The 15,261-nt window shown below is 44.1% G+C and overlaps 1 protein-coding gene across 2 annotated transcripts in view; it reads right to left on the bottom strand.

Annotated features, from left to right (window-relative positions):
* Positions 1-15,261, bottom strand: part of GLRA2 (glycine receptor alpha 2) — a 147,096-nt gene that overhangs the window by 74,121 nt on the left and 57,714 nt on the right. For both annotated transcript variants that reach the window (XM_063127526.1, XM_063127527.1), the window contains exons 6-8: positions 8,350-8,432; positions 6,541-6,678; positions 2,786-3,000 (exon numbers count right to left, since the gene is read on the bottom strand). In XM_063127526.1, the coding sequence (XP_062983596.1) occupies positions 2,786-3,000; positions 6,541-6,678; positions 8,350-8,432 (436 nt within the window). The remainder of the gene's footprint in view (positions 1-2,785; positions 3,001-6,540; positions 6,679-8,349; positions 8,433-15,261) is intronic.

Below are 15,261 nucleotides of genomic sequence, written 5' to 3'. Positions count from 1 at the left end.
GCTGATAATAGCTGTGCCTTTTCAGTTTGGCTGGTGCAGATGGCTGAGAATTTCATTTCAGTTTGTTTTTGATAGGAAATTAGTAAAATTCAGAAATTTCTTCAGATATGGGATGAAACAACTTGAGACTTTAAAAAATCTGAATGCGGGAGAAAGAGAAATCAACAATTTGCCATCCCTAGAACTAACCCCAGGTTAATTCTAACCCCAAAGCAGTTCCATCCTTTCTTATGGATCCCTCTTCAGCTGCCCGCTGCCATCACACCACATAAACAAGACACTGCTCTAGAATTCAGCCCGGAATCTTCCATTCCTTCTCAGAAGATAGGATATATACACACACAAAAAAAAACAATCCATTATGAATTGTAGGTGAAGCATTGTGATTAAACCAAAGGAAAACTCTGATGAAATCTTTGGTCCGTCTGGAACCAGGCCTCATAGGCACTTTAGTCCTCTGTCAATACTAAACTGGGGAGGGATTGTGGCCTAATCTACACCAAGCAGGATATTGCACTATGAAAGTGGTATGAAAGCGGTATATAAAAGGCAGGATCTACACTACTGCTTTATAGTGGTATTGAAGTGCACTGACAGCTGTTGGGGCCATTGACACATTCCATATACTGCTTTCATACCGCAATATCCTGCTTGGTGTATGAGCGAGAAAGCAGGTCTTTTGCATGCATTGGGAGATTATGGCATTTGCATTTGTGTTGTATCCTGCCTCAATCCAGAGGGAGAGGCAGGTAACTATTATTATTATTATTATTATTATTATTATTATTATTATTATTATTATTATTATTAAGGTTCTGCATCTCCAGTTAAAAACGATTATGTAGCAGGTGATAGGAAAGACTTGCTGCTTTTCAGAATAGATAATACTGGATTAGAAGAGTGAATAATCTGACGAAAGGTACCTTCCTGGTTTCTAAACGGCTTTCTGTAAATAAAATGTACAAAATGTTTGTGATGAAAATATCTATCTAGAAGCCCTTAATTCTCCATGAAAGATTTCCTTTCCTGCACAGTTTGCATGAAAAACCATGGCTTTTGCAACGCAACTCAGTAAGTTGAATCAACAGTGACAAATCACCAGATTTTCAGCACTGTTTCATTTTATCACCAGAAGAGCAGCATCAACAAAGTCTGCGCAATTTTCAAAGTTTCACTGAAATATTGAATTTAAGCAGATTCAAATGTAATTAAATGTGAGTCACTGCAGATCACGGCGTTGAAACATGACCAAGCCCAGTGCATTTGTTCAGTGTGTGTGTGGACCTCCATGTGTTCAGCTGAAGGTCTGAACAGAGCCTGTAAGCATGCATGCTGCATATGAACTGGCTTTCTGTGTGCCAGTGAGAATCCTGTCTATATTTTATTTCATTGTTGGGAAGATGAAGGAGAAGCAGCAAATCTTCCACACTCAAAGGAACAATTCTCCTAAATATAAGCACCCTGATCCTAAATCCATTCATATCAAAAGGAAATCACATGATTTCATTAAGCTTCCTTCCAAGCAAGCATTGCAGGATAGCTTGGCATTTCTCAGAAAGTATAATCAGCGTAATACATAGTCTCTTAAAGCAGATTTCAGGAAATGTGAATCAGATGGCAAGATGCCAGTTAACAGAGAGGGCAAGATTTCAGGAGATGTGAAGCAGTTAACGGAGGGCAAGATCAGGTAACTCGTGTTTTCGCCCTGGTGGATGCAACAATCACATATGTCTATTGGCCCATGCATGCACAGGTGATCCCAGGGCCAGCCCAAGGCATTTGGCTGCCAGAGACAATGGACAACGTGGTGCCCCCCCACCCCACCCCAAATCAATGTGGTGCCCTAGCGACCTGCTTGACTGGCCAAAATTCAGAAATGGGGCAGAGGGGAAAGCTCTAGATTCTTGCAATATTGCTGGGCATATACAGCTTTTCTATTTATGAGCTCCATAGCCACAGAGATAAGCAGAATATCTCCCACTATCTATCCTACACCATAATGCACCATCATAAGAATATCTTCAGTCAGGTAGTAAACACTGCACAGATACTGCCAATAGCTCAATCACATAAACAAGCCATGACTTTGTTTTTTAAAGATATGCATCGCACAACTCTACCCTTCTCCTTCTGTATGTGCCATTACATATTTTAACTCTTTTCCTCTTGCATGCACAGAAGCACCCCAGAAACCACAGTCCAAGTTCAAAGGACTTTCTCTGCTTTTAGGCTAGCAGAAAAAGCACAGGTGGTGGCATTCTGCTGGCAGCCATGCAAGCGCTATTTATTTATTATTTATTTTATTTATATCCCAGCTGAACAATTTGCATGACAAGTATGAGCAACATCTCGCCTAATGGAGTTGTGCAACAGCTTGTTGGACAGCTGGCAAGATGGCTTGTCCAAACAGAATCAAAGTATTGGATCTGACACGTGTGCAAGAATGAATACAGGGGGTAACATGCAATTTAGTCCTGCTTAGTGTAAATCCATTGAAATAAATGGGACTAATGTTAGTCACAATTAACTTCAGTCTCATTCATTTCAATGGGTCTACTCTAAGTAGGACTAACATTGGATACTAGCCCGGGTTTCCACAAGCAGCAGGAGCTTTATGATAGCAGAATGACACCATTGAACACAAGTCCATAGATCTCACCAAAGCAAAGCTCTTGGAAAATTGAACCAAAGTGCATGGAAAGATTAAGGAACACAGCACAAAAGATGACAGCGCATGCTGTTCACTCTGATCCATTATAGGGTGAGTTAAGTGGGAAATCCTTACTTTTGGAAGAGATGCTCTGGAGCCTGAACTCTGAGTGGTCATTGTCAAGACGGTGGTGATGCCCAAGGCAACTCTGGCTGGAGCAGCATCCATGTTGATCCAGAAAGAAACCCAGGACAAAATGACGATCAGCAGGCTAGGAATGTACATCTGGATTAAATAATATCCCATCTGACGCTCCAAATGAAACTTTACTTCAATGCATGTAAATTTTCCTAGAACATGAAATTGCTTTTATAAATCATTTTTGAACATTTTAATCTTATTTTATTACGAGCATAAATTAACTGCCTTAGGCTCATGGATTTTGAAATGTCTGATATTATTCATTCATTCTGGATTCATTCTTTCACCATGCTGCACAAATCCTTATCTAGGCTGATGTCCTACAGTGATGGAGGGGCGCTCTCTGGGCGGTTCACAATTTTTGTGAACCGCCCAGAGAGCTCCGGCTATTGGGCGGTATAGAAATGTAATAAATAAATAAATAAATAAATGGAGCTGACTATTAGATAGTCACTTGCCACTTTAGATATCACTTGAAACAAAATTGACTTCACCACAACTGTTCCATTTGTCTTGATGGTTAGAGTTTAATATTGGAAGGAATGTGGGCTTTAAAATGTAGCTTTATTTGTTGTTCTTGTTGTTTTATCAAGATAAACACATTTGTATTCCTGAAGATTCAGACTTTAAATACTTGGAATTTTGAAGAGTGAGATCAAGACATTTGGTGCGATGATTTCAGTATCAAATAAATAAACAAATAAAGTCCTTTTAAAAACTGGCTTGTGTCTTTGGCGACTTCACTAGCTCCCAATGCCAAAGTGCATAATTAGCTACGTGATCTGCCTTGGCTACATTAGAAACTGAGTGGCATTTCCCCCAAAATTATTCTGTGACTCAAAATGTAAACCAAATATCTCCTTTCCTGCTTGGCAGGAAAGAGCTACAATGGCAGTGTCCCAGGTACCAGCGTATCTGGGAACTTGGATGATGTAGTTTGATGCCTGAGTTCTTAGTAGGGATGCCAGGTGCCATGAAAACTACCTGTCCCAGGGTTCCTTGTGCTCAGAAGCATCCCAGGGACAAAATTGCCCTGGAACACGTATTACTCAGGTAAACTAAGAACATAGGTTACCTGGAAAGCTACATTTCCCACTGTACCTGATATCTTAGATACTGCTGCTGCAATACTTAAGGCACCAGAGAGAGAGAATGAGAGAGAGAGAGAGAGATGTGCAAAGAGGAAAGGAAGTCTATTAGGGAGCTTTCTGTGAGATCACCGCATTGCCATCACCTTTCCCAATAGTAACAATGGAGGGATTTCCCGCATTTAATCTCTGTACATAGGGGGAGTTTTGAGGCAAGCAGCTGGGAGGAAAGGATTATGTCAGCTCAGTCCTGACACAACCATTCCTTTACTAACACCCCCACACATACTTTGGGCATGTCCAGACCATGCCTTATCCCGGAGATCGTCCCTGGATCATCCCAGTGCATCCACATGATGCACTGGGGATCCCGGGGACAGAGAGGGAAGATCCCTCCATTTCCCCGGGATAACCAGCACAGCTTTTAGCCCAATTTTTCCCGCAGTCTCGGGATTGTCCCGAGACCGTGGGAGGGGAGGGCAGCCATCCCGGTTTCAGCCCGGCTCCTCGCAAGTAAACGCAAGGAGCTGGGAACTGGGCACGGAGCTCTTCAGGTGCTCCATGCCCATCAGGGGTTGGGGGAAGCAGGAGTAGGGTTGTGTGTGTTTTTACTGACCATTTCGTTGGAGCACACATGTGCTTATCTTCAGTAAAAAAAGGGGGGAAAGAAAATGGCAGGCACAAACGTTCTCCTTCCTCCCTGGATGTCGTGCACCACATGTGGACAAAGGGGAGGATCTTGCAATCGGCATATTATGAGATTCTCCCCTGGTGTAGACATGCCCCTGAGTCTTCTACTCTGCTCAAAGAATCTGTGATTCCACAATTTCCAGAGGGGTAGGCATGTTACTGCACAGCCTATGTAGTGATCAAAATTGCAGATATCACACTTCTAGAGACAAAAGGGGTTTATAAAAAAAAAAAGGGGGGGGAGATAGCCTATGTCCAGTGGAGGCTGGTGGCTACAATGTCAATGGGTTGTGAATCTACTCCAGGTTTCAGTCAGACCTCTAAATGAGCTAGAGTTCTAAATGAAACCCAGAGTGGATCCACCGTCTCACTGACATTGGAGCTACCAGCCTCCATTGCTTATGTCAGCTCCAGGTTTGAGGAAGCCCTCAGCAAAGTGTCCTCTGGTTAGGGTGACCATATTTGGGAAACCCCAAAACAGGACACCCAGTTGGTGGGGGGGAATGACACCTATTAATGTGGTTGGGGAAAGTCACACTTTCTGGAGGCCCCAGAAAGCACACTTTCCTCTCCTCTGCTCCATTTGGGGCCTTAAAGGCTCTGATTGGAGTGGAGAAGAGGAAAGCATGTCATTCCCACCCCCCTGTCCCCTGCTCCAATCGAGGCCTTTTCTATAATGTCTGGGAATGATTGGAGCAATGGGAGGGAATGGCGCGCCTCTGGAAAGTACATAATTCCCTCCACTATGCTAATGGTGGCCTTAAAGGAGAATGCATGTCATTTCTTGACATTATAGAAAATTATAGAAAATTCCCCCTGACACCCAGGCTAGAACAAATCCCTGGACAAATCCGGACAAATCCAGACAGTTGGTCACCCTACTTCTGGTGGGGGTCCTCTTACACCAGCGGCCCTGGGTTTAGCTAGCAGTGGCAAAAAGAAGCTCCCCAGAGAGGTCCGCCTGGTGCCTACACTGTATTCCTTTCATCGCCAGCTGAAGACCTTTTTATTCTCTCAGTATTTTAACAATTAATTTTAAATTAAATTTAAATTTTACTGTTCTAACTCTGTATTTTAATCTTATATCAATTTTTGCTGCGTGGTTTTATCCTGGTTGTGCTTTTTATGCTGTATTTTGTATTTGTGTTTTTAAACTGTTGGTTGTTTTATTATGGTTTTAATTTTTGTGAACCGCCCAGAGAGCTTCGGCTATTGGGTGGTATAAAAATGTAATAAATAAATAAATAAATAAATATTGCCTTCAGCTCTCTTGGACCAGCGATTTAAAATTTCTTACCACTGCCCTGATGTGGTATATTTATTTATTTATTTAAGCTCCAGGGCACTATGGGAAACAGCTTCAAACCACCCAGTGTGGAGGGGCTGGGGGGGGGGCATCAGTGGCTTTTGCCATGGTGCTGGGCCAGGCACAAATTGTGCCATCCTGGGCCTGTCACAAATTGTACCACCTCATGACTGCAGTTGGGGACACTATATGATGGAATATTCCCCCATGAAAAAAACATTCCTACCTACATATAGAACATTAACACTTTAGAGGAAAGCAATCACCTCTTGACTGTTCAAAAACTGAGCTTCTACAAGCAATCTGTGGATTTCAGAATAACAATGTTTGATGTCTTTCAGTCCTGAGCCCTTGGAGTGCAGTGCAGCCTGGGTCACAGAATAGTCTATCACCAAGTTTCATTTGAGCCACCAATCAAGGTCTTCACCAGCCTTCTCCAACCTGATATTCCCAAGATATGTTGTATCACATCCTGAAACATGTTGCAACAACTCCCTCATATATTAGATAACATTACTCATCTCTCCTCACCCAGCTTACAATTTCTCCTATTTCCTATCATTTGTAGAGATGATAGTGAATGTAAAGAGAAAGCAAATGCTCACCAGTGTTGTAATGTTTTGTGCAATAACCAAGTTCCTTTTCTTCTTTCAGGATAAACTGCGGCAGAGTTAAGCCTTCTGCTACTTGCACTGGAGCGTCACTCATCCACTCAAATATCAGGTCATTCATAGTGTAGCCAACTAGAATAAACAAGTCATGTTTGATGAGATAATAATGGAGTGGCAGACTTGGAAGTCAAGAGAGACCAATCAAGGCAGTAAAAGCTTTTTTAGTTTTGAGTGGGAAAATATCAATGGGAAATAAATTAAATTAACTCCCACAATAATCACTCTTGTCGCAAAGAATGACATGATACCAATGAATGTACAGTTCCAGTATAAATATGAGAAACTCTTGGCAGTAGCTATATGGATAACTATGATAATAGCATGAGGGTAGGATTTTTTTATTTATTTAAGGAGATCTGTTTTATGCTACTTAGGCTGCAATCCTACACGCACTTAGCTAGAAGTAAGACCATTGAACATAGTAGGTTTTACTTATAGCATTCTTCTGTTCAAAGATTATTAAGTGTGCCCATATGGAAAGGAGGACAGGGCTCCTGTATCTTTATCAGGGGATTTCAGCAGGTGTCATCTGTATGCATGCAGCACCTGGTGAAATTCCTTCTTCATCACAACAGTTAAAGCCGCAGGACCAGATACAAAAGAAGGCAGCGCTCCTGCAGCTGTCCAAAGTACCTGCGAAAAATCATGAGTGCCCAGTAATGAGAGTGTGATAAAATGCTTGTCTGATGATGTGCGTAATGACATTTGTTGTGGTATTTTGGATAATGTGCAATTAAAAGCAGGAAATAACACTATGAAAGTGGTATGTGGAAAATGCCCCAACAGCTGTCAGTGCACTTCAATACTGCTATAGCAGTAGTTGTATGTTAAGTGCCTGCTTCCATTGAACACATCTATTTTTTCCCCATAGATGCCAATGACAATTTACCTCTTGGGTCAAATAGACCCTTTTGGCAGCAATTTTCACTAGTGCTAATGGAGGATTCCCTCCTGATACAAACAGCAGCTTCACTGGAGGAATTTTCCTGAGGGAAAGGAGAGCCAAAGTATGTTCTCCTTCTATGCCTGCTATCATCCTGATAATTATCCCCTGCTCCCTCCAGCTGATGCTATTTGCATTTGGTGGGGGGATCTGCATGTTAAAAGCAAAAACAGATGTCACATCTAGATTGGCCCTGAAATGCTTTTAACTGGGAATGTCAGAGAATTACTTTATTTATTTATAACATGTATGTGTTGCATCCTCTTATAGGCACTGGATGTTCTTTACACGCACCAACTCCGATTATAAACACCAAAAGAGGATTGCACCCAGGACTAGTGCAGGCAGAGCATGTATCCCAACATTGAAAATGTAGCTAAATGAAGCAAGCAAGCAAAAATATAACTAGCTCCCAACAAAATGGCTCAGCAGAATTTGAAATATTTCCCACTTCCTGGGAAAAGACTCCCAAAAGGTCAAGAACTAGAACATCTGGTTCTATAGTGTGAAAATGCCTCTGGTGTTGAGCCTATTAGGCTCCATTAAAATGTGAGGGGGACAATTTCAACTCTGTTATATTAGGCCGTGTTTTATTTGTTTTTAAATTGGAAATAGCAGAAGTTATAGTACAGTTGCTGCATCAGCAAAGAAGACACAGATACCTCCTGCCAGCAGCACATTGTGGCAAAACACAAGGTTACAGCAGCATAAAAGTGATATTAAACGCTGGCATCTCAAGCAGTAAAAACGTTCAGGGTTGGTTTATTTAAAAAGAAAGGAAAGAAGATGAGATTACTTACAGCTCTCTAGTTGCATTGTACATGTTTGTACATCCATGGGAAAATTCTTCAGGTCCATGGGACAGGATAAGGTTAATGTTAGCCTAAAGGAGTGCAAAGAGATTTAACAGTGTTTAGTAAGCATGGAATTATAGGCAATGTTGATTTCCCCCCCAAAGCTATTGTTAAATGAAAAAGATCAAAGCCTGTATGCATCTATTAGTTCTGAGAGTGAAACAAGGGCAGGATGCCTAATGAAATGGCTTATCTCAAGGCAGGAGTGGGCATCTTACGGGCCACTGGAAGCATGTGTCCCCACCACCACCACCACCACCACCACCACCGCTCAATGCATTGTGTTGCTGCAATTCTCAGCAGCAAATCGATTGGCAGCTTGCTGCTGAATTCTAGCATCAAACTTCTATGGAGCAGTAAAAAGGGTAAAATTTTACCCTGCTATAGTTGGTTTGTCATTGATATTTGTTGGCTAACTGCCATTACACACACACACACACACACACACACACACCACCACTGCCGTGTTTAGTGGTGTAGTGATGACTGGTGTGAACTTGTAGGGGGGAGGGTTGAAAGTAGCATCAAAATCCCCCAAAGTTGCCCATCCCTCTCAGTCTTTTATTGACAATTCAGATTCCAATTCCAGTTGCCCACTCCCAAAGTACCACTTATTTGTTTCATTCATTTAATTCAATTAATCTGGCAACTTAAATGAAAGGCTGCTTTTTCTACTGCAAAATGATGTGTGTGTTTTGCAAGTGGTTATGCTACTGTACATTTATATGACATTCCACTCCCTGACTGGCTTCAGTGTGTTGAACAAACACCCTGCCCGCCCTTTCTTACCACAGTATGGCCAGATCTGCACCAAGCAGGATATTGCACTAGGAAAGCGGTATGAAAAGAGTATGTGTCGTGGGCCCCAACAATTGTCAGTGTACTTCGATACCGCTATAAAGCAGTAGTGTGGCTCCTGCTCTTATATACTGCTTTCATACTGCTATATCCTGCTTGGTGTAGATCTGGACACGGACACACACACACACACACACACACTAAAATAGTTAAGATGCATCTCTTGCTAGGCATACATATATAGATCATACCCAATACATGCTGAATTTTTAATATTAAATTGAGTGGATGGGGGAGCCAAACCAAATCTGAATTTGATTCAAAATCTGGACCGTGTCTTTATTTATTTCCACCCCAAACCAGAATGGGACCTTCAAACCATTCACAGTAACAAACTGGAATAGTATTTCACTTGAAAAATAAATGTGTTGATTAGTGATTAGAAAAGGAAAGCCCTCCAAATCAGAACGTGCCAGTTTTTAAAATAAAGCAAATCAAACCTGACTAATCTGGTCATTGTTAACTTGGACCTAAATCTCACTCTTTTCAATGAGAGCCCTGGCTATGGGAGCAGTATATAAGTGTAATAAATAAATAAATAAGGATTATTCCCAGGTAAGTGTGCATAGGATTCACACTTACCTGAGACTGAGGGCTTTGCTAGACCTACCTGGTAATCTGGTGGGGAGTAGGGGCGCCGTCGCCCCTAGCTAGACGTAACACGCGACAGGGTAAGGGAAAGCCCCATTGCGTCAGCCATTTTTTATTATTAAAGGGCCATGTGTGCAGGAGCGCACCAACAAGCAGGTAAGGCACTTTTTTTAAAAAAAATAAAGGGTTCCCCACTTCTCCCTGCCCCTGATTTCCCTCAATGTCTGATGCCTCCCGCTCACCAGTCCGCTCCCCCCGCTCGATTGCCCATCTGCTCACCCCCCGCTTGCCCGCTTGCTCACCCCCTCACTCGCTCGCCCTCTCGCCCCCCACGCTTGCCCCTCCCTGCTCACCCCTCCCCGCTCGCCCCTCCCCACTCGCTCGCTTGTACACTTGTCCCCCCCGCTCGCTCGCCCGTCCGCCCCCCGCTCGCTTGCCTGTCCACTCCCCACTCACCATGTCCAATGCCCCCTCCACCCACCCACCCCAGCCATGATTTCCCCACCCTGGCCCCATTCTTCTCCCCCTGTCCCTGATCTGCTTGCCCTAGCCCCGTTCTTCTCCCCCCCATCTGCCATGTCTGATGCCCCCCTGCCCGAACGCCCGCCCAATCGCCATGCCCGCCTGATCACCCGCCCATCTGATCACCCGCTCGCCATGTCCGATGCACCCTTTGTCCCTCATCCGTGATCTCCCCACCCTGGCTCTGCTCTTCCCCCCATCTCTCCAGATGGGTCCGCTCTTTCCCCCCCAGCCCCCATCTGCCCCCCCCCTGTGATTTTACACACACACACGGGCCCAATGGGCACAGCGCAGCTTCTCCCAGCTACTCACGAGTAAGCGAGCAGCTGGGAAAAACTGCGGAACCAGCTGCATACACCTTGGTAGCTGGAACCAGCTACACCAGTTACACCAGCTACACTGGGCCAAAAGTGGATCCGATTATCCCAGGTCAAGGGAGGGTTTAGCCCGGCCTGACCCCAGGATCCCCTGTGTGTCATCTGCATGCACAGCAGGGAGCCTCATCTAGCAACGGCCTGAGAATAAGCCCTGCTGAACACAGTGGGTTGGATAGTCATGACTTGACTCTTTGATTTCAATGGCAATGAAGCTTCACTAACTTAAGTCTGGATCCATCCCCACAGGGACTTAAGTTCTGAGTACATATGCACACTGCACCTTCAGTGAATGCTGGGGGATTTATAGTTTCTTGTAAGGCAATCATATTTCACCTCACTGGTGGCAAAAACTGCATGCCAAGTTTCTCTGTTTGCATGACTATGATCTACTTTGTCCATGGAAAAGGACAAATTAGTTTTGTTTGTTTATTTATTTATTTATTTATTACATTTTTATACCGCCCAATAGCCGGAGCTCTCTGGGCGGTTCACAAAAACCGTGAACCGTTTAGGTTTTCCTAATGCTAAGTGATGGGATTAAAATATTTCTAGCTACTTGCATCCAGTGAATTTACCATTTTTCTTAATAAAACACATTCTTTGTAGGCAATACATTTGTTGTACATTCTAGGCATTTAAAATGTGTGCAGACTGGGTACCGGTTGTGAGACTTCTTTATGTCTGGGGGAAATTCCGACAACACACTAATCCCTTTGAATGAAAGCCTTCCAGCATTAATTAAATGAATAAACAATGAATTCAGAATCATTTTCAAATCACTTGTAGATTTTCCTCCTTCAACAGCTTTATTTATTTGTTGCATTTCTATACTGCCCAATAGCCGAAGCTCTCTGGGTGGTTCACAAAATAGCTCTCTGAGCAGTTCATAGAATCCTAACATTTGCAGAATCCTAACATTAAAAAAGCCCACTATGGTCAAAGAGGCTGCTTTTGCACACTTTGTAATTCAATAACCTCTCCCAACCCCTATTTAATAGTCCCCCATCCAAACAAATGCCACCATGAGTAGGGGAAGCTATAAAGAACAGAGTACAATAAAGTGAAATCAGCCTATGAGTTCAGTTAGGGAGCAATCCTATGTACCCTAGACAGCATCTGGAGATCATAGGATTTTTAGGTTTCCTGGATGCGAGGTTGAAGAAACAGCTCCAGGAAGCACTCCCCCTCACAAAATGGAGCATGGAGATGGGGGCAAGGGGGCATTCCTGGGCAGGGTGGGGTGGAGGCTGGAATGGCTGGCTTACACCTTTTCCTAGCACTGCCCCAGCCTCCTTCCTCCCCCCTCCCCAAAGACTCTGCTAGACAGGCAAAATCACTTGTCTAGGTAAAATGGAAAAAAGGAGCCAGGAGGCACCTCCATCTCTACATAGGATACTCATAAGTCCCCGAGTGAGTACCAAGTGGGCAAACCATAGCATTGTGTCCTTAGATGCCTTAAGCCATTGATTTTCTAGACACAAGGTTGAAGGGGCATCACGGAACTGAGCAGCTGAGTTGCGGGGGGAAAGGGGGAAATAAAGAGACCATCAACATGTATATGGTTCAAATTATGGGCCACAATTTATTGAAATCTGCAAAGGGAGACTGGGCGGGCCTTATACTACCCCATCATCTATGCTGGGTGTTATATCGGGCGAAAACATTCTATGTCTGATGGGTGGCATCAGACAATTGCCACCCCCAGGCCATACCCCTTTTGGGGATGGTAGGCCTTCCCACATCACTCCCTCCCCCCGGTTGTACAACACGGGGTGGAGTGAGTTGAGTTGGCCTCACAGGTAAGCCCTATCCCCCCACTGGAGCTGCACAGCCCTTAGTGGAAGGCCTCAGGCATCACCTGTCACTAGAATGGTGCCACAGAATGCTCACCATACCTTTCCCTCTAATTGTGCCCACTCCTAACAGCCTAAATAGTTGTGACCGAATTATCCTATTGCCAAATAAAAATCTCCTTAGGACACTCTCTCCCAACTTACAGTGTGAATTAGGCGAAAAACCCATAGCCCCGGCCAATCAGACTATGGGTCCAAAATTTGCCCCCCAAAAGGGCGACCAGATAAACCCACACTGCATACAGGGAGGGAGAGAAGGAGCCACAAATGGGAAGGTGTGTTGGGGTGGGTGCAGCTGCCTAATAAAGGCTTTTCCACCCCACCCTTCACAAGTGATGCCACCATGTAACCCACCAATGGGACAGGGCATGTCTCTTGTTCCCCCGCCCACCCGCAACTGCCTCCCTGTGGCCATGTGCACAGGGCACAGGAGAAGGGCTTTCTTTTCTAAGGATATATATCACATGCATTTGGACAAGTAAAGTCTCTTCTATGTGAAAAACAGAAGCATTCGATTTGCAAGTATTTCATAGTATAGACAGAAGGTTGATAACCATGCCTCTCATCAAGAAGAAGCAAAAAAATAAAAAAATAAAAATAAATCTACAAAGTCTAAATGAAATTAAACAAATTAATAAATCGTCTCAAAACTTGTTTATGGTGGCCCAAAGGAAATTAACACGTTGTCAAGCGCTAAACAGCCAACTATTAAAAGAGAAACGGTGGCACCTTGAGAATTCAGATATTTTCTTAGCAAGTTAGTAGAGACAGAGGCCAAGCTAGTGGGCTGCTGGGAGAGCACCGCCAACTCCCTCCCCCTCCACATGTCTCTAGGTTTTCTCTCTATCCCCTTGGAACTGTTCTCAGTTTTGCATCTGTTACAGCAGGGATGGGGAACCTCTTTAAGCTCGAGGGTCAAATTGAATTTTGGAGAAGCTCTTGTGTCCAGCTCCAAGGAATGTTGTGTCCAGCTGCAGGGAAGAGGTAGAGCTCGTGTTATATTAAAAACTTTCTTCCAATTTCCTGGAAGTTTCCTTTCCCCGTGAAAAAGGCTTCCAATTCCCCACCAAATTCTCAGGGTGTTTCATAATTTATTTTTCATTTATTTTTTGTTTTGAAAGACTGCAGGAGCAGTTAAGAATTCAAATCAGACTAATTGTTCCTGGGACTATCAAGGAGAAAAACCTCAGCCTCTACAATGAGCTAGCTCTCTCTTGTTTAGGGCCAAGCTGGAAAATGTTCAGCTTTCTCAACAAGCCTAGAGAGACTAAAGCAATTCTGGTAGGCATTATCTTTAATAGCTTATCACAATATCTTTTAGTTCACACATTTAATTTCTTAACGTATAGAGAATTCTTCTTTTTTTTTATTTAACTTATATTGGTCAGATATCTTTTATCCCCACTGTAATGGAATACAAAATACTTAAATATATTCAACAATTACCCTGCTATTACACTGAAACTAATTTAAATGAAATGGTGTTTCATGCCTAATAAATAATGTTTCTCAGGATGTTCCCTCGCATACAGCACAATGCTCACACAGCTTCACTTCATTTTGCATAGCACATCACAGAACAGTGACAAAAACAGAAATCTGGTGGTACTCTTTCGAAAAGTGTCATGTGATATCCTGTAATGAGTCACTGCATGTTGATGTGTTATGCCAAGGAATGTAATGCTTATTTCGGTTATCCAGAAAATCCAAGCCATTAAATTCAAAAATTAACTACCTGTTTCTTGTAACTGAAATGTAAGCCATTCACATCCTTGTTGTTGCTGATGATGATTTATTGCCTTGGCTTGCCTCAGGACATACCCGTTCTAATGGACATTTGTCTTCTCTTTTATGCTAGCCACATTGTAACCTTTTTTACTAGGGATGTGCTCCGCTTCTAATCGGACCGGGGAATTAGAAGCGGAGCGGGGTGCTTCGCCTCCCCTTAAAGCGGAGGCGAAGAGGATTGGGGGGCTGGCGGAGGGTTGCGAAGAGGATCAAGGTGAAGGCGGATCCTTCGCCTCGATCCGGAGCTCTGCAAGAAAGGTAAGTGGGGTTTACCGGGCCCTGCCGCTGTCGCCCATGCGGCGACAGCGGCAGGGCCTGGTAAACCCCCCTCCCTCCTCTCCCTTACCTGCGTCCGTCCATGGTACCTCGGCTTCTTCAATTGAGCCCACGGCTCAATTGAAGAAGCCGAGGGACCGTGAACGGACGCAGGTAAGGCCCCCCTCCCCCTTGGTCCCTTACCGGGCTCTGCAGGTAAGGGAGAGGAGGTAGGGGGGCCTTACCTGGCGCCACTCCCCTCCACTGCGGAGCTCCGATTCGGAGCCGGAGCTCCGCGGCGAAGAGGAGCGGACTATGGGCGGAGCGGCGCAGAGCAGAGCAGGCGGTCCGTGCACACCCCTATTTTTTACACTGTGCAAGCAATGCATCCACATTCACTGAAATTCCACCTGCTCTTTGTACTGTATGCATGGAGCCTTTTCCAGGACAGAAATGCCTGGGAAGTTCTTTGCCATTCCTGGAGATCCATGTGTGCATTAGAACTCCAGGAAGTCCACTGTAATGGTGTAATGTTGACATTCACCATCCCCCCAAGCCCCATCCATTAAGAGTGCACAACAGAAGTTGGCCAAAGTCTTTCAAAACTACCAGTG

This window comes from Elgaria multicarinata, chromosome 5, assembly GCF_023053635.1.
Source record: "Elgaria multicarinata webbii isolate HBS135686 ecotype San Diego chromosome 5, rElgMul1.1.pri, whole genome shotgun sequence".
In the NCBI taxonomy this organism is placed as follows: domain Eukaryota; kingdom Metazoa; phylum Chordata; class Lepidosauria; order Squamata; family Anguidae; genus Elgaria; species Elgaria multicarinata.
The sequence above is the reverse complement of the archived record's forward strand: the minus strand, read 5'-3'. Positions and strand labels throughout refer to the sequence as shown.